The sequence below is a fragment of the Chiloscyllium plagiosum genome, chromosome 35, assembly GCF_004010195.1.
Source record: "Chiloscyllium plagiosum isolate BGI_BamShark_2017 chromosome 35, ASM401019v2, whole genome shotgun sequence".
NCBI lineage: Eukaryota > Metazoa > Chordata > Chondrichthyes > Orectolobiformes > Hemiscylliidae > Chiloscyllium > Chiloscyllium plagiosum.
In genome coordinates, this window is record NC_057744.1 from 39,466,736 (window position 1) to 39,486,978 (window position 20,243).

Sequence of the window (20,243 nt, forward strand, 5' to 3'; positions counted from 1 at the left end):
TTTTCCCTGGGGTCGGGGAGTCCAGAACTAGAGGGCATAGGTTTAGGGTGAGAGGGGAAAGATATAAAAGAGACCTAAGGGGCAACGTTTTCACGCAGAGGGTGGTACGGGTATGGAATGAGCTGCCAGAGGAAGTGGTGGAAGCTGGTACAATTGCAACATTTAAGAGGCATTTGGATAGGTATATGAATAGGAAGGGTTTGGAGGGATGTGGGCCGTGTGCTGACAGGTGGGACTAGATTGGGTTGGGATATCTGGTCAGCATGGACGGTTTGGACCGAAGGATCTGTTTCCATACTGTACATCTCTATGACTCAATAATGTGGCATGTGCTGGGAAGCACAGAATGGGACACTCTCAGCGGCATAGCCTGGCCTGGGAAGCCTGGAGTTGGACATTCTCAGCAGCATGGCCAGGGCTGGGAAGTCTGGAGTGGAACACTCCCGTGGCGTGGCTAGTGCTGGGTAGCCTGGAGTGGGGCTTTGACGGTGGCATGATGTAACATTGGTGAAGGAAAGTTTGGATTCATTTTAAGTTATATTTTCTTTATTTTATTTTAAAATAATGTGAATGCTATTTATACATAGTGACAATACACAGTTTCACTGTATTTTATATTGAATACATGTAACAATAAATTTCTCTATAGTTCCCTGGCTATTCCTTACAACCTTTCTTAAATATTGGCACTACATTAGCCACTTTTCAGTCTTCCGGGTACCTCACCCTTGGCTTTTGATGTACAAATATCTCAGCAAGGGACCCAACAATCACTTCCCTAGCTTCCCACAAATTTCTGGGGCACACTTGATCAGGATTTATCTGCCTTTATGCATTTTAAGATGTTCACCTCCTCCTTTGTAATGTGGACACTTTTCAAGATATCACTACTTATTTCTCCAAGTTCTCTAACATCCATGTCCTTCTCCACAGTGAAAAAAGAATGCAAAATACTCATTTGTATCTCACCCATCTCCTGTGGTTCCATACAGATCCTTAAAGGAGTCCTATTCTCTCACTGGTTACTCTTTTATTCTTAATGTGTTGTAGAATCTCTTTGGATTATCCTTAACCCTATTTGCCAAAGGTATCTCATGTTGCCTTTTTTCCCCTCCTGATTTCCCTCTTAAGTATACTGTGACTGCCCCCTATACCCCTCAAGGGATTCGCTTGATCCCAGCTGTGCATATGCCTCATTTTTCAAGACCAGAGCTTCAATTTCTTTAGTCATCCTATATTTATAGAGTAATATCCAAACTGGTCCATGCTGACCATGGTGCCCACTCAGCTAGTTCCAGTTGCCAGCATTTGGTCTATATCCCTATAAACCTTTCCCATCCATGTATCTTTCAAAATGTTTTTTTTTTAAATGTTGCTGCCTCAATGACTTCCTCTGGTAGCCCATTCCATATACTCAGCACTCTCTGTGAAGAAGTTCCCCCTCAGGTCCTTTCTAAATCTTTCCCTCCTCACCTTAAACCTAAGCCTTCTAGTTTTTTACTCCCCATCCCTGGGGAATAGATGATATGGATTCATCCTATTTATGCCCCTCATGATTTTATACACCTCAATAAGGTCACCCCTCATTCTCTTACATTCCAAGCAATAAAGTCCTATCCTGGCCAGCCTCTCCCTGTAACTCAGACCTACTAGTCCTGGCAACATGTTCATAAATCTCCTTTGCACTTTGGCCAGTTTGATTCAGTCATTCCTGATGAAGGGTTATGCCTGAAATGTTGACTCTGTTGCCCCTCAGATGCTGCCTGACCTGCTGTGCTTTTCCCAGCGTCACACTTTATCGACTGACTCTTCAGCACCTGCAGTTCTCCAAGTTACAGTTCCAAGTTGCAAACCTTATTGTTAAACCTCTTCCAAGGATGCCAACCTTGAAGAAGCTTTCCTCCTACTTCCACAAAGGTCTCAAAGACCTGTCTCCAACTGCTAACCCCGGTCATCTCCTCCATCCTGAATCTGTTCAACCACATCCTAACACAATCCCGTTACTACAGCCACGTCGCCTTCCTCAGCAGCTGCCTACAAAACCGACTGTCCTGATGAAGGGTTATGCCTGAAACATCGACTCTCTTGCACCTCAGATGCTATCTGGCCTGCAGTGCCTTTTCCAGCACCACACTTTATTGACTGTGACTCTCCAGCATCTGCAGTCCACACTATCTCCTTTGTCTTTCCTATAACAGGGTGACCAAAACTGTACACAATACTCCAAGTGTAGCCTCACTTATACAACTGTAACAAAATGTCCCAACTTGTATACTCAATGTCTTGACCAATGAGGCGCCAGCAATACTAAATGCCTTCTTCACCACCCTGTCTTCCTGCGATGCCATTTTCAACAAACTATGTACTTGTATTCCTAAGTCCCTCTGTTCCACAAATTCCTCAGGACCTTACCATTTACTGTATAAATTATGACTTTCCAAAGTGCAACACCTCACACTTATCTCGATTGAATTGCAATTGCCAATCCTCAGCTACTTCCCCATCTGATCAAGATCCCTCAGTAATTTTTGATAAGCTTCCTCACTATCAACAATACTTCCTAATTTTGTATCATCCACAAATTACTAATCATGCCTTGTACATTCATATCCAGATCTTTTATGTAAATCACAAATAACAAAGGCCCCAGCACTGACCCCTGTTGCATACCACTAGTCACAGGCCTCCAGTCTGAGAAACAACCTTCAACCATCATCCTCTGCTTCTTACTATTGAAGCAATTTTGAATCCAATTGGACCCCATGTGACCTAACCTTCATGATTGGCCTGCCGTTCGGGACCTTGTCAAAGGCCTTACTTAAGGTCCATATGGACAACATCCATTGCCCTACCCTCATCTATCCTCTTGGTTACCTCTTTGAAAAACTCTAAAAGACCTGTCAGACATGACTTCTAGTGCAGGGTGACTATCCCTAATCAGACCTTGAGTATCCAAATGTTGGTTGATCCTGTTCCTCAGTATCCTTTCCAACCACCTGCCTATCACTGATGACAGGCTCACTGACCTGTAGTCCCTGGTTTGTCTTTGCGACCTTTCTTAAAGAATGGAACAACATTAGCCACCTTCTAGTCTTGTGGAACTTCACCAGTGGCTAAAGAGGAAGCAAAAATCTGTGGCCCAAAACATCCTCACTTGTTTCCCTTATTTCCTTAGCCTCCATGATTCTGTCCTCAGTACACTTACCAGCCTTCCACTTCACACGAGCAGGCACATAATGTCTTTGGACCCTCATTCTCATCTTCTAGCCTTCCTCAATCAACCTTTAAAAGTTTTTTGCCTAATATCGTCAAAAGTGGCCTTCCAGTTAGAACTTTAACTTTTAGATCAGTTCTATCCTATTCCGTAACTATTTTAAAACTATGATACAAAAGCCAATATGTTGAAGATTTGAATTTCGGACATGACATGATGTTGAACTCTTCTTCTGTCGCCTTTGCCTCTGTGTCTATTTCTTTGCTCTAGAATCCTCTCCATGGCCCACAGACCCTTTTACCCACCTCGAACATTCTCCCTCAATCTGGACCTCTCCTCAGGCCTTCTACCTGCATTTGATCTGTACATTGAGAACAGTCAACGTGACACTGGTGGCCTCAATTTCTCTGCCCCCTCTACCCATTCCATTCTATCCTCCCAGGAACTAGCTGGACTCCAAGCTTTCAGATCCAACCCTGACTTTGTAATTAAGCCTGCTGGCAAGGGTGGTTGTGTTGTTTGGCAGATGAGAGCACCAACTCTCAGATACCTCATCTCCCTCTGGGCCATGACCCCATGATGGAACATCAGGCCATTATGTCAACTACGGTTCACCCACCTCAGTTCATTTGGTGATCTCTCCCCCACTGACTCCAAGCTGATAGTATCCCAACCCCGCATAGCTCGCTTCTATCTCCGTTCCCAATATCCACAAATACGACCGGCTGGGCAGACAATTGTTTCTGCCTGCTTCTGCTATGCAGGACTCATCTCTTCTTACCTTGCCTTATCATTTTTCTTCCACTTACTTGCGGGATTCCTCTGATACTTTACGTGAGTTTTTAAATTTCCAGTTTGCGGGCTTCCTCTTCGTCATGGACATGCAGTACCTTTACATGTCCATCCCCAACCTCGATGATCCTACGGCTGTCTGCTTCTTCATGGAACAAAACCTGAACTATTCACACCCAAAAGCACCCTCCTCCACATGGCTGAGCTCATCCCCACCCTGAATAACACTCTTTTAACTCGTCTCATTTTCTTCAGGTCAGAGGGGTAGCCATGGGTACCTCCATAGGCCCCAGTTCAGCCTGGCTCTTAGTGAGGTAGTTGGAATATTCTTTATTCCACTCCTATTCGGGTCCCCACACGCATTGCCGATAAATTGATGATATTAGATTCCCTACAGTGTGGAAACAGGCCCTTCACCTCAACAAGTCCACACCGACCCTCTGAAGAGTAACCCACCCTGACCCATTTCCCTCTGACTAATACACTTGACACTATATTCTGGATCAGTGGTGCTGGAAGAGCACAGCATTTCAGGCAGCATCCGACGAGCAGCAAAATCAACGTTTCAGGCAAAAGCCCTTCATCAGGAATAAAGGCAGAGAGCCTGAAGCATGGAGAGATAAGCTAGAGGAGGTTGGGGGTGGGGAGAAAGTAGCATGACTTGACACTATGGCCAAATCACCTAACCTGCACATCTTTGGATTGTGGGAGGAAACTTGAGCACCTGGAGGAAACCCACGCAGATGCAGGGAGAATGTGTAAACTCCACGCAGTTGCCCGAGGCTGGAATCGAACCTGGGTCCCTGGCGCTTTGAGGCAGCAGTGCTAACCACTGAGCCACCATGCCGCCCAATATCATCGGTGCTGCCTCTGTCACTCATCTGGAATTGGAAAGATTAATCGATCTTGCTTCAAATTTCCACCCTGCCTTCTTTTGCACCTAGTCCATCTCTGACTCCTCCCTTCTGGTCCTCTGTTTCAATTTCTGAGAATAAGCTGGTCACCAATGTCCACTATAAATCCACTGAATCCCACAGTTACCTTGAGTGTACATTCTCACCCTGCTTCCTGTAAAGACTCTGTTCCATTCTCCCACTTCCTTCATCTCTGTCACATCTGTTCTGGTGATGCTAACTTCAACAAGGGAGCCTCCGAAAGGTCCACCTTCGTCAAACAGAGATTCCCCAGCACTGTAGTTGACAGGGCCATCAGCCGGGTCCAACCAATTTCCCACACTTTGGCCCTCATTGCCCCTCTTTTCTCCCACAGCAGTAATTGGATTCCCCTTGTCCTTACTTACCATTCCAGCAGCATCCATATCCAAAGGATCATTAGCCACCAATCCTGCCACCTTCAGAGAGATGCCACTGCCAGACACGTGTTCACCTCCCTTCCCGCCTTCTCCTCTCGCAGGGACCTTTTCCACTGAGACACTCTTCCTTCACTCCTTACATCTCCCCACGATCCCACAGTACCTTCTCTTGCAACTGGAGAAGTTGTAACACTTGTCCATTTACTTCCTCCATTAGTATAATTGAGACTGCAGATGCTGGAGATCAGAGTCTAGATTAGAGTGGTGCTGGAAAAGCACAGCAAGTCAGGCAGCATCTGAGGAGCAGGAAAATCCTGCTTCTCCGATGTTGCCTGACCTGCTGTGCTTTTCCAGCACCACTCTAATCTAGACTTCCTCCATTCGTATCCAAGGGCCCAAACATAGCTTCCAGGTGAAGTAGTGCATTTCATACAATCTAGTCTACTACATTCACTTCTCACAATGTGGTCTCCTCTACATTGGAGAAACGTTGCGTATACTGGGTGACCACTTTGCAGAACCTATATTCTGTCTGCAGAAAAGACCCTGAGCTTCCAGTTACCTGGCCAATATCTCTCCCAGGCTTACTGCAGTGCTCCAGTGAAGCTCTGCACAAGCTGAAAGAACATCACCTCATTTCCTACTTGGGGATCCTTTCATCAGCTTTAGGGCTTGAACTCTCCCATGTCCTTAACCCTACTCCCACATACTAGGCCTTGTTATCACAAACACTGTTATTACTCACAACCCATTGTTAGCCACTAACAGAGTTTAGATCAGAGTGGTGCTGGAAAAGCACAGCAGGTCAGGAGCAGGAAAATCTATGTTTTGGGCAAAAGCCCTTCATCAGGAACAGACCCCATTAATAGCTATTCACCCTTCAAGCCAGATCGTTATTCACTGCTTTGTCTGTCCAACTATTCTTCGCTGTCTTTGGGCTCTATTCCCACTACCCTGTCTTCTGCGTATAAACTGACATTTTCCTAGCTGCCATTAGTTCTGCGTTTTGGCTCACTGGACCCAAAACATTAACTCTGATTTCTCTCTACGAGTCTGCCAGACTTGCTGAGCTTTGCCAGCATTTGTGTTTTTGATCCTGAAGGAGATAGTGTCATGACAAATATATTTCAACAAAAGGATAAATTGATGATGCTGGAAATCAGACATGAAAATAGAAAATGCTTGCATTTCTCAGCAGGTCAGGCAGCATTTGTGGAGTAACTGTTCATGCTTCAGGTCACGAATGACCTTTCGCTAGATCTGAAGAATGTCAGGGATGCAATAGGTTTTGAGTCAGCAGAAGTATGAATGGGCAGGAAAAACAAAGGGGAAGATCTGTGATAAGGGAGAGTAATGAACAAAATATTTTGTGAAGTAAAAGCCATGTTGGTGGGTAATGGTTGTAATAAAGAAACAAGATATGTCCAGATGAGGTTGGAATGACAGAACTAACTGTCTAAATGCAACATAAAGAAATAAATGAAACAAAACAGAGCCAGCCAACAAGCAACATGTAGGACGTGATGGAGGCAGATATTATGATTGTAAGATTATTTAACTCAGTGTTGAATCCAGAAGGCTGTACAATGCTGAATCAAGCAAGTTTGCGTTGAATCTCATTGAAGATTCAATTCATGGAAGTATTGTAATAAGTCAAGATCAGAGTGTGAGTCAAGTGAACAATTATAATGACAAATGATAGGAAGCTCTGCTAAGTGGTCTCACAATCTGTGTTGATTTCCCCTTTATAGAGGGGATCAGTGAATATACAATACTAAACTGAAAAGAATACAAATAACTGGAAGGAGTGTTGGGCCCTAGCTAGTGAAATAGAGGAGTTGAAAGTATTGTAACCCTGTTATTGCCATTGGACGGACATTATTAGGTATGACTGAGGAGTGGACCATGCAATCTCGGGGAATGGTCCTTTGGAAATACTGGAAAGGTGGGCAGTGGAAGATGTGCTTTGTGACATCACACTGAAGCTGTCAAAAATGGCAGAGGATGATCAGTTGAAATCAGGCTGATGGGATGGGATGTAAGGACATAGAACAGTACAGTACAGGAACAGGCACTTCGGCCCATCATGCCTGCACCAAGCATAATACCATTCTAAACTAACCCTATTGCCTGCACGTGGTCTATATCCCTATATTCTCTGCCAGTTTATGTATCTACCTAAATGACTCTTAAGAAGGACAAGAGTAACTCTGTCATGGTTCTTGAAGGGATGGTAAGTTTCTTTGAGAGAAGTATATTTAATGGGCCAGGTCTACCAATATCTGGAACAGTGACGCAACTAATCTGTTAGAGCAAGCAGGATCCTGAGGATGTCTTTACGTGTGCTAAGTGCCCAGGAGGTTAAAACCTCGAACGGGCTAATCTACACAGTCCACAACTCTCCATGAGTACCTCTTACAGAGAGCTCAGGGTTGGAGACTTCAGCTAGATACACATGACTTAACTCTAGGATTGTGGTTAACCCTCTCGAGTAACTCCATGATTAATAGCGTTACTCAACCTACCATCTCTCCTGTTCTCAATCTGATTATGATCTACTTGCCCATTCACCCGCTCATGCACACCCACTAACTAATCCAGATGCATTCTCACTCTACATACAAACACAAACACACACAACTTTGAAACCTTCAAAATAATTAAAAACTTGTGAATGATGTTGGCAAGGCTTGTATATATTGCCCATCCCTAATTCCTTTCATTTCTTTTAGCTGGACCACTTCAGATCACAGTCATAGTCTTCCCTCCCTGGAAAAGAATCTCTGCCCTCAGATTTTCTTTGGGATGTCATTTTTGTAAAGTCAGAACATGGCTGGTCAGTGGGGCACTGCAGGGCAATGTTGTCAATAAGGGTCACATTTTGTGAAATGTGTAACATCTTCTGAGCATCCATTGTGAGAGAGAAACCACTCTATCTCGGGATTGATTTGGAGATGCCGGTGTTGGACTGGGGTGTACAAAGTTAAAAATCACACAACACCAGGTTATCGTCCAACAGGTTTAATTGGAAGCACATTAGCTTTCGGAGTTGGTAGTGTCGCTCCGAAAGCTCGTGTGCCTCTAATTAAACCTGTTGGACTATAACCTGGTGTTGTGTGATTTTTAACTTTATCTTGGGATTGATTGCTTTGTACGCCCATAACCCACTGATGGAGGGGTTTCTCTGCCACAATGGATACTGGGTAAAGAACTTCCTATTCTCCAAATGTTGGTTATTTCTAAAATGTGCTGCTGTTGCTTCTCTGAACAGAAACTACCTGACTCGATGAATATTTTCAGTATTTTCAGTTTTTGTTTCCCCATGGTAACTGCCCCTACTCATCACAGCATTGATTTTTAATGCCTGATCAGGATCTACAAATAAAATATTTGCTGTCCTACAAGTATCTTCTTGAAAACAAAATTATTGTAATGAGAATTGAAGTGACTCCATCCATCCACTTGATTTGCTTGTAAAAGGAGTAAGTTTCATAATCATACATGCATTGAGAGAAAGAGCTTATATTTCCACATTAGTTGTGAGGCAAAATAAATAAATCACCCATTGTGAGTATGCAGGTAATATTCAAACCTTGTAGTTTGTAGTTACCTTGTAGTTGCAGTGACTAACGTGTGGGTATGTGGTTGTTGATTGACAGTTTAATGGATGTTGAGATTAATGCGTAATTTATGGGCGGCACGGTGGCACAGTGGTTAGCACTGCTGCCTCACAGCGCCAGAGACCCGGGTTCAATTCCTGCCTCAGGCGACTGACTGTGTGGAATTTGCACGTTCTCCCTGTGCCTGCGTGGGTTTCTTCCGGGTGCTCCGGTTTCCTCCCACAGTCTAAAGATGTGCAGGTCAGGTGAATTGGCCAGGCTAAATTGCCCGTAGTGTTAGGTAAGGGGTAAATGTAGGGGTATGGGTGGGTTGCGCTTCGGTGGGTCGGTGTGGACTTGTTGGGCCGAAGGGCCTGTTTCCACACTGTAATGTAATCTAATCTAATATTTGCATTTTTCACTCTCTAGGTGTGTTGCTGTACAACATGGAATTTGTCTAACTGTAAGTGGATCTCTGTCCCCATTGTCGACCATTCTGTCAATTCAATATCTTTATCTCTAAATCAGTGTCACCAGAAGGTGACTGGTATCCGTTATGCTTGGATGGAGTGGCCATGTGACCTGAAGAAGTGCCCCTTATACAGCAAAGATTCTAACTTACCTGCTCCAACATTCATGATACAACCAGCCCACAATGGACCATTCTGAATGTCGCCTGTCAAACCGTTGCTATAAAATAAATTTTAGGGATATTTAGACTGTTTAAAATATGACCAACTTTAGTGCCAGTCTAGGTCTCCTTCCATTGGGGTGATGCAAGTCTGATATTTCATGTACTGAATTTGAAAGGTCTGTGGAAATTTTGAATCCAATGTGATCCTGTCAGACTTTTTAATATTAATACATTTTCTGCTTTTTCTAATGTGTGAAATAAATAAATCTTAGGAGGGTTCACAAGCTGGAACTATAGCATTGACTTTCCTGCATGATATGAATATTTTAAATTGAATAATAAACTTATACAGGCAGTAATCTGCTCAGGGATCTAACAATATTGGGTAATTGATAAATTTATCAATAGCAAATAGTGTTTGTATTTTAATTAAAAATTGAGTGAAACACTTATAGAATATAAATTACAATCTTGGCTGTGATCAGTGAGTGTTTGCAATAATTTTAATAGGAACAATTTTAATGGGGCAGTATGGTGGCTCAGTGGTTAGCACTGCTGCCTCACAGCATCAGGGACCCAGGTTCAGTTCCAGGCTCGGGCGACTGTCTGTGTGGAGTTTGTGCATTCTCCCCGTGTTTGCGTGGGTTTCCTCCGGGTGCTCCGGTTTTCTCCCACAGTCCAAAGATGTGCAGGTCAGGTGAATTGGCCATGCTAAATTGTCTGTAGTGTTAGGTAAGGGGTAAATGTAGGGGTATGGGTGGTTTGCGCTTCGGCGGGTCAGTGTGGACTTGTTGGGCCGAAGGGCCTGTTTCCACAATGTAAAGTAATCTAATCTAAAGTAATCTAATCTAAGGTCGGTGTGGACTTGTTGGGCCGAAGGGCCTTTTTCCACACTGTAGGGAATCTAATCTAATCAAAAGCCTTAAATTATAAACTTGACAGAGTGTGACCTCACATACAGAACTAGTGCTTCAAGAAGGAGTTCAAAGCCATGTCAGTTCACCAATTCATGAGTTAGCATAAGAAAGCAGTTTTAAAATCCTTTACTAATATTATCAAAGTGACAGATTTCACATTAGAAGCTACCAGCCCAGTGTTGTAAGATCAGTTATAAAATGACCTAATGAGAAATAAAATGAAAGTTTGGGTATTGCAGCTTCAATAACTTTTGGAATCTGACTTCTGATAATGCAGAGGATATGCTTAAGATTACATGTGCTGAAATAGTTTGAACTTTACCTGTGTGTGTTTCCTGCATGTAGACTGGGTAGGCTTGATGTACAAACTTCTTCAAGGTACATCAGCATGGAAGGCACAGGAAAAATAGTTAAAGTTATTCAAGAGATTATTCCTCCTTTCATTTAATTCTCAACTCCTCAGTATTGAAGCAGTATGTAACTGAATGCAGCAATACCTGACAAACACTTGAATCTGGACTGATATTTGATAAGTGCCAGGTAAAGACTATCTATAGCCAGGAAGAATCTAATCATAAACTCCCCTGATATTCAACACTGACTCCCTGTTGTACTTCAAACTTTCATCACCAACTTGACAGATCAACCAAATAAATACTTTGCAGCAGGTCAGAGGCTAGGAATTCTGCAATAAATAATTCTCCATTTGATACAGAATTGACCCACTATCTACAACAGACAGGAATATGATGGCACACTCTGCTTGAATGGTTGAATGCAGCACTCAAAAAGTTTGAGTCATCTAAGACAAAGCAGTCTGTTTGACTCGTTGTCACATTACTTACTCTAAGTATGCATAAAAGGTGCATCATGGCTTCAGTGTTTGCAAGATGTACTAAGTTACCAAGGCTCCTTCGACAGCACCTTCCAAAATTGTGACCTGTCTCTCCTAGAAGCACAGGCAGCAGATGTGTTCTTGACTTCTGCAAGCCACAGACCTTGACTTGGGTCTATATTGCCGTTCCTTCACTGTCATTGAGTCAAAATCCTGAACTCCACCCTAACCACACAATGGGACAGTCTTCATCACATTCAAGAAGGTGACTCCGCATTTTGGCTGCAAAAGCATCATGTTCAGTTAAACTAAGTATTGGATGTTAGATGGAGATGGTCGAGAAGTTGTGTGCTGGAAGTTGTGTGCTGGTAGGCTTATGCGGAAAGTCAGGAGGCATGGGATAGAGGGAAATTTGGCCAATTGGATAGAAAACTGGCTAACCGGTCGAAGTCAGAGAGTGGTAGTAGATGGTAAATATTCAGCCTGGAGCCCAGTTACAAGTGGAGTTCCGCAGGGATCAGTTCTGGGTCCTCGGCTGTTTGTAATTTTTATTAATGACTTAGATGAGGGAGACAAAGGGTGGGTCAGTAAATTTGCAGACAATACGAAGATTGGTGGAGTTGTGGATAGTGAGAAGGGCTGTTGTCAGCTGCAAAGGAACTTAGATATGATGCAGAGCTGGGCTGAAGAGTGGCAGATGGAGTTCAACCCTGCCAAATGTGAGGTTGTCCATTTTGGAAGGTGGCAGTATTGAAAATAAATGATCTGGGATGACAGCCAGTATCATCATTGTGCTCACAGGATATGGCGCCTAGACAAAAGGCTTGCAGTCCAGAGGAAATTCTAAATAAAACTTCTAACTTCTGTCTGTGCATACTGATCAACTCTAATGCGGTCTTCTGATCTATCTAACTTCACCCTCATCTAACATCTCTTCATCTCCCGCTCAGTCAGTCGCTCCCCTTTCTATCCTCTCTCAGTTTATCCCCCTTCACTCTTTACCGAGAGAGTGGTGGGGGCATGGAATGCGCTGTCTGTGGGAATGGTAGAGTCAGAATCTTTGGTGACCTTTAAGCGGAAATTGGATAGGTACATGGATGGGTGCTTAAGCTAGGACAAATGTTCGGCACAACATCGTGGGCCGAAGGGCCTGTTCTGTGCAGTATTGTTCTATGTTCTAAAAGCACAGATATTTGTGGAGATATTTAGCACCCTCAAGGTGGAATCTATGAGGTATAGCCAAGAGTGCCATTGCATTCTTATTTAAATTGTACATATTATTAGAAACATTTAGTTATCTAAATATGTTTTTTGAAACAAGCTTATGTTACGACGCGAAGTTCGAACACTTTATAAAAACCAAACACCCAGAAAAGCTCGCCTCGCCTCATAATCTGTTCAAATGTGTGAGTGACAGAGCAGTCCTAATTCTCACTATTTAAAGAAAAATAATAATTTATTTTCCTAATAAAACACTAAACGAAGCTATTAACAAACTGAACTCTTTCCCCTAACTGAACATAATCCTGTTAACATACTGTTCCAGTAGCACAATTTTAAACATTACATTAACTTAATCTCAAGTCCTCTTCTTTCTTTTTACAGCGAGTATGTTTTACAGGAAGAGGTACCTTTTGATATAGAGTGTCTTCTAACTTCTTTGAGCACAAGATTTTAGGTGGGCAGTTAACTCTCTGGCTCTATGACAGTGGCTCTGCTGTTTGGTGGTGGTTGCTGTGACCAATTTTTAAACTGCCCTCTCATTGTTCAAATGTTGTCAAAACAATGAATTCAAACTTAATTGGGTTTTAGCATCCTGGTCATAATTTAAATTAACTGCTTATATTTGAATTGTTGTCAAAACAGCAACCAAAAACTCAGGTATCTATTTAACAGCTAATTGTTACATGTATCTATTCTGGAATAGCCCATCTCCCAGCCGTTCTGCTCGGCCAGCTGAGCCTGCATTTCAAATTCAAAAAACACTCCCTATTTTAAAGTGAACATACCCATGCTTTTGACTTCATGACACTTATTTTGTAACTGCCCTTATAAATCATTAATTGTTTCAGATTGATGTATAGCAAAGTTCCCTCAAGGCTGGATTAACTCTAATATTTATGAAGCTACCAAAAGAAAATGACTACACTAAACAATTGGGCAATAGACAGAGCTAGGATTCTAAGACATTAGGCCAAATATGGAATGACATAAGAAATTCCAAATGTTGAGAAAGAAATATAGAGGCTGACACTTCTCCCAATAGCATCAGATTATATTGTTTGTGTTAACTGCTTTAATCTGTTGATTATTAGGCTGTTCTTGTTCATAAGAATTATACATTGCTCGTGAGTCAACTTCTTTAATTCTGACTGCTGTGTACTCTTCTAAATCAAAATGAATAAAACATGTATCTTGCATCCCAGAATGGTTTGGTCTCTTTGAAACTCGTTTGGAACAAAGAACAAAGAAAGTACAGGTCTTTTGGCCCTCCAAGCCTGCGCTGATCCAGATCCTGTATCTAAAACTGTCACCTATTTTTGAGGATCTGTGTCCCTCTGCTCCCTGCCTATTCATGTGTCTGTCTAGATACTTCTTAAATGATGCTATCTTGCTGACGTCTACCACCTCCACTGGCACCGTGTTGCATGCCCCCATCACCCTTTGTGTAAAGAACTTTATATACATATCTCCCTTAAATGTCTCCCTCTCACCTTGAACTCATGACCCCTATTAATTGACTCCCCCACTCTGAGAAAAAGCTTCCTGCTATTTAACCTGTCTTATATTCCTCACGATTTTGAAGACTTAAATCAGGTTCTCCCTCAACCTCCGTTTTTCCAACGGAAATAATTGTAATCTACTTAACCTCTCTTCAGAGCTAGCACCCTCCATCCCATGCAACATCCTGGTGAACCTCCTCAGCACCCTCTCCAAAGCATCCATATCCTTCTGGTAATGTGGCAACCAGAACTATATTCTAAATGTGGCCGAATCAAAGTCTAATACAACTGCAACATAACCTACCAACTCTTGTACTCAATACCTGATTGATGAAGGAAAGCATGCTGTCTGCCTTCTTGACCACTCTTATCAACCTGCGTTGCCACCTTCAGGGTACAATGGACCTGAATATCTAAATCTCTCTACACATCAATTTTTCCCAGGACTTTTCCATTTACCAAATAGTTTGCTCCTGGATTGGATCTTCCAAAATGCATCATCTTGCATTTGTTCGGATTGAACTCTATCTGCCATTTCTCCACCCAACTCTCCAATCTATCTATATTCTGCTGTATTCTCTGACAGTCCCCATTCATTATCTGGTACTCCTCCAATCTTAGTGTCATCTGCAAACTTGCTAATCAGACCACCTATACCTTTTTTAGATTAGATTACTTTACAGTGTGGAAACAGGCCCTTCGACCCAACAAGTCCACACCGACCCACCGACGCGCAACCCACACATACCCCTACATTTACCCCTTGCCTAACACTATGGACAATTTAGCATGGCCAATTCACCTAACCTGCACATCTTTGGACTGTGGGAGGAAACTGGAGCACCCAGAGGAAACCCACGCAGACACAGGGAGAATGTGCAAACTCCACACAGTCAGTCGCCTAAGGCGGGAATTGAACCCGGGTCTCTGGCGCTGTGAGGCAGCAGTGCTAACCACTGTGCCACCGTGCCGCCCACCTTCCTCCAGATTATTTATGTATATCACAAACAACAGTGATCCCAGGACAGATTCCTGTGGAACACCACTGGTCAGAGTTCTCCATTTTGATAAAAACCCCTCCACTACTACTCTTTATCTCCTGCTGCCCAGCCAGTTCTCTATCCATCTAGCTAATACAGCCTGGACCCCATGTGACTTCACTTTCTCCGTCAGCCTACCTTATCCAACACTTTACTGGAATATGTTTCACCTTTTTTATTTTCTCATAGCTGTGCAAATGAATCCTGTTTAAGTATAATCCATTTCTTTTCTGAAGGTTACTGTTAGATTCGTTTCCACTAGCCTTTCAGTTACCTATTTTTGAGGATCTGTGTCCCTTTGCTCCCTGCCTATTCATGTGTCTGTCTAGATACTTCTTAAATGATGCGATCTTGCCGATCTCTATCACCTCCACTGGCACCGTGTTGCATGCCCCCACCACCCTTTGTGTAAAGAACTTTATATACATAGCTGTGCAAATGAGTCCTGTTTAAGTATATATCCATTTCTTTTCTGAAGGTTACTGTTAGATTCGTTTCCACTACCCTTTCAGTTGGAGCATTCCAGATCACAGCACACAATACTCAACTCACCTCTGAATTTTTTTAAATTAATGACCTTAGATCTGTGCCTTTTAGAAAGCTTTCACCCTACCATTTCTATTCATGATTTTGAACACTTCTGTTAAATGTTTGTGGCACTGTCAGTCGCGTTCTTGTCTCTGAGTCAGCACCTTCAGGTTCAAGTCTCAATCCAGGTCTTGATGACCGAGAAAGGTGCATTCATAATAAGATGCCGGTGTTGGATTGGGGTGGATAAAGTTAAAAATCACACAACACCAGTTTATAGTCCAACAGGTTTACTTGGAAGCAGTAGCCTTCGGAGCACTGCTCCTGCATCATGTAGCTGTGGAGCAGGGTCAAAAGATATAGAATATATAGCAAAAGATCTCAGTGTCTTGCAACTGAAATAATATATTGAACAAACCTGGATTGCTGTTAAGTGTTTCAGGTTGTAGAATGGATTGCAGGCTTCGGTTCATTAATATATAAATCCCAGAACTTCTTTCAAGTCACATTCTCAAGACAACTTAGGATTTTATGTGTGCTTTTTGAACAAAATAGAATGTATCTGTAATTAGAATTCTGCAATTGCTAATTCACCCCATAGACTTATGTGGAGAGAGAGTGTGTGTGGGGGAGAGTGTGTGTCCTTGTGAGTATGCGTGCATGTCAGAGTGTGTGTTTGCGTGTGTCATTATGGACTAGGCCAGAATACTCAAAACATTCTAAAGCAAGAAGCCCAGACCATAACTTTGCAATTTGTTACGGTTAAGTGTACAGTGAAAATTATTCAGAGTAAGATGACTACCAGGTTTTAAAACAGACAAAGATTTATTCACAAAATTACACAATTGAACACAAAGAACAGAATAAAGAACCCCTACAGAACTCATTCTATCCAAATTTGACTTAATTATGCTGTTCCGGATTTACACAACAATCCCAGGAAGCAAATGCCCTTAAAGACCAGTTTAAAAAAAAGGAATAGATGCTTACAGGTTGAAGTTAGAAGGGCAGAAGGAGAGAGAGAATTTCCACACAGCTTACTGCTGAACTCCCAACTAGTTCTGAACTGAACTGACCACTCCCCTTTCATTATGCAGGTCAGTTCTAAAACATGACCACTTTGGCCTGAAGTCTCATCTGCTTACATATAAACAAAAAGGCGTCTCAATACCCTTTAATCTCTGTACCAAACTAGTCATCTCTGATCCGGGAGCGGTTTACGACCCCTCTGAACAAAAACAAGGACACAGTATCCTTGAGAAAAGGATAGAAAAATAGGGACCAGCTTTGTGATACCTCCCCCTTAAAAATATCAAAAGATGGCTTGATTTTTTTAAAACCCTTCAAAAACAAACTGGTTAGTATTCTAAAACACACATATACACTATCCTAAATGCACACTTGCAACCATTCATAACCACGTGCAAATTCAGGCTGTGGCACACTCGCCACCAAACGCCTCCATATCTCATTCACACCTCGATAACGCTTCGGCAAACATGTTTTCATAACCTGCCACATGCACAATTGTCAAATTGAATGGTTGCAATAACAAGCTCCATTTAAACAGTCTGGCATTTTTGTCCTTAAATCTTTCCACAAGTTATCAGTGGATTGTGATCAGAGTATACGATTGTCTCCGGTGCATTGCTGGTAAGATAAATACTGAAATGTTGTAATGCCAACACCAAGTTTAAAGTCTCTTTCTGCACCGTTGAATATTTCTGGTGATGAACGTTCAACTTCCTGGAAAAATACCCAATGGGTCTTTCTAACCCCTCGTCATTCTCCTGCAGGAGCACCGTACCGACACCCCCATCGCTGGCATTGAAAGCCACTTTGAAGGGCTTCATGTAACCCGGTGTGGCTAATGCTGGGTTAACACAGTTTTTAGGGTATCAAATGCCTTTTGACAGTCCGCTGTCCATTGAAACATCTTCCCCTTTTTTAACAATTCAATGAGTGGAGCAGCCACACTGCTAAAGTTTGGCGCAAACTTTTGGTAAAATCCACTCAATCCCAGGAAGCATGGTACTGCTTTTTTTTTGTTGACAGTATGAGAAATTTCCCAATTACTATAGTTTTTGCATCCTGTAGGGCCATTTGTCCATGTCCAATAACATGGCCCAGCAAAGTGACTCGGGCTTTGGCAAATTCACTTTTAGAGCTAGGTTTACTACCAAGCCTGCCTTCCAAAACCGATTGAACAAGTCCAATAAATGCTGTAAACGTTTCTTCTACAAGTCACTAAAAATCATCAGGTCATCAATATACACCACACAGTTGGGTAATCCAGCAATGACCTTATTAGTTAGTCTCTGAAATGTGGCTGGAGCATTTTTCATACCAAATGGCAAGACTTTGAACTGATGTAGTCGGGAGTGTGGTGCTGGAAAAGCACAGCAGGTCAGGCAGCATCCTAGTAGCAGAATTAACGTTTCCGGAATAAGCCCGTCATCAGGAATGAGGCTTGTCGGCCGGGGTGGGGGGTAGGGGGCTGAGATAAGTGGGAGGTGGGGTGGAGCTAGAGGGAAGGTAGCTGAGAGTGCAATAGATAGATGATGGTGAGGGAGAAGGTGATAGGTCGGAGAGGAAGGTGGAGCGGATAGATGGGAATGGTAATGGACAGGTCAAGAGGGTGGTGCCGATTTAGAGGCTGGGGACTGGAAATGAGAAAACTGTTGAAATCCATGTTTATCCCATGTGGTTGCAGGGTCCCAAGGTGGAATATGAGGCGTGCTTCCTCCAGGTGGTAATGGTTTGGTGGTGGAAGAGGCCCAGGACCTGCATGTCCTTGATGGAGTGGGAGGGGGAGTTGAAGGGTTCAGCCATGGGATGGTGGGGTTGGTTAGAGCAGGTGTCCCAGAGATGTTCTCTGAAATGATCCGCAAGGAGGCTTCCTGTCACCCTGACGTAGAGGAGACCACATCGGGTGCAAAAGATACAATAGATGATGTTGGTGGAGGTACAGATAAATTTCTGTCGGATGTGGAAGAATCCTTTGGGGCCTTGGACGGAGGTGAGGGGAGTGGTGTGGAGAGGTTTTGCACTTTCTGCCGTGGCAAGGACAGGTGCCGGGAGTGGGGTTTGGGTTGGTGCGGGGGCATGGACCTGATGCTGGGAGTGAGGTGTGGGCTGGTCGGGTGTGGGCTGGTGGTGGGCGTGAGGATGTGGTACTAGTGGGGGGTCAGGGAAGTGGGTGTGGGCTGGTGGAGGGATGCCAGGAGTGGGGTGTGGGCTGGTGAGGGGTCGGGTGAGTGGGGTGTGGGCTGGTAGGGTGGGGGGCTTGAGGAGTGGCGTGTAGGTTGGTGTGGGGGCTTTGAACTCATACAGTCCATTTGGCGTCACGAAAGCTGAAATTGCCTTTGCTCTGACCAAGGTACTTGCCAGTAGCCTCTAAGCAGGTCCAACTTAGAAATATAAGTTGTCCCTATCAACATACCTTTTGAGCATTTTCACATTTGGTGAGATTTCTTCCTGTCTGGAGTCGTTATCAAGTAGTTCACCTCAATCAATTTCCTCCGGATTTGATAGGGTCCACTAAACATTGCTTTTAAAGGCTTATCTGTTATTGGCAGTAACACCAATACCTTATCCCCAATGGCAAAATTGCGAATTTGTGATTTCTTATCCGCTTCCTGTTTCATTGTATGCTGATACTTTTAAATGCTATCTAGCCAACTCTGCAGCTCTATTTTATCATTCCCTAAAATTTGACACGTCGTCCAAATGGATGGTCTCTGAATTAGAACATAGAACATAGAAAAATACAGCAACATACAGCCCTTTGGCCCTCGATGTTGCGCTGATCCAAGCCCACCTAACCTACACTAGCCCACTATCCTCCATATGCCTATCCAATGCCCATTTAAATGCCCATAAAGAGGAAGAGTCCACCATTGCTACTGGCAGGGCATTCAAAGAACTCACGACTCGCTGAGTAAAGAATCTACCCCTAACATCTGTCCTATACCTACCACCCCTTAATTTAAAGCTATGCCGCCTCGTAATAGCTGACTCCATACGTGGGAAAAGGTTCTCACTGTCGACCCTATCTAAACCCCTAATCATCTTATACACCTCTATCAAGTCACCCCTAAACCTTCTTTTCTCCAATGAAAACAACCCCAAGTGCCTCAGCCTTTCCTCATACGATCAGAATCCTGACAGACAGCCTCACTGAAACTGAAGTGCCTGTCAGATACCTGACTGAGCCACTGGGCCCTGGGGGAGGGGCATGTGATTTAACCACAAAGTGCTGAGCTGAACTCTACTTTTTAACTGCCGTTGCCATGGAGATAATACTGAGAGACAGCCTCCATTCGAACCCACAAACCACAAAGGTATAAGAATGGGAGCGGCACATCGGACAGGCGGGGAGTTACCTGATGCTGCCTGGGGGTGTTTTGCATGTACACTATCCAGGTAACTGCCATGTCTCATCAATAAAGACTCAAAGAAGACCTCTCAGAGTTCTGTACCTAGTTATTCCTATCCAGCAGGGTTCAGGAATATGAGTACACAGCAGTCAGTCTTCACAGTGGAGGATACGAAGAACATGCCAGTAATTGATAAGGAGACTGAGGAAGGTGAGGACCAAGAAACAACCATCATCACGAAAGCGTTAGAGCTGGGCAAGCTAATGGAGC

General features: G+C 43.4%; 1 protein-coding gene across 3 annotated transcripts in view; it reads left to right on the forward strand.

The window, feature by feature from the left end:
- siae (sialic acid acetylesterase) overlaps window positions 1-10,146 on the forward strand; it is a 132,188-nt gene extending 122,042 nt beyond the window's left edge. For all 3 annotated transcript variants that reach the window (XM_043676963.1, XM_043676964.1, XM_043676962.1), the window contains exon 10: window positions 9,347-10,146. In XM_043676963.1, coding sequence (XP_043532898.1) covers window positions 9,347-9,586 — 240 coding nt within the window. In that variant the 3' untranslated portion in view covers window positions 9,587-10,146. The remainder of the gene's footprint in view (window positions 1-9,346) is intronic.
- Window positions 10,147-20,243: the final 10,097 nt, after the last annotated feature.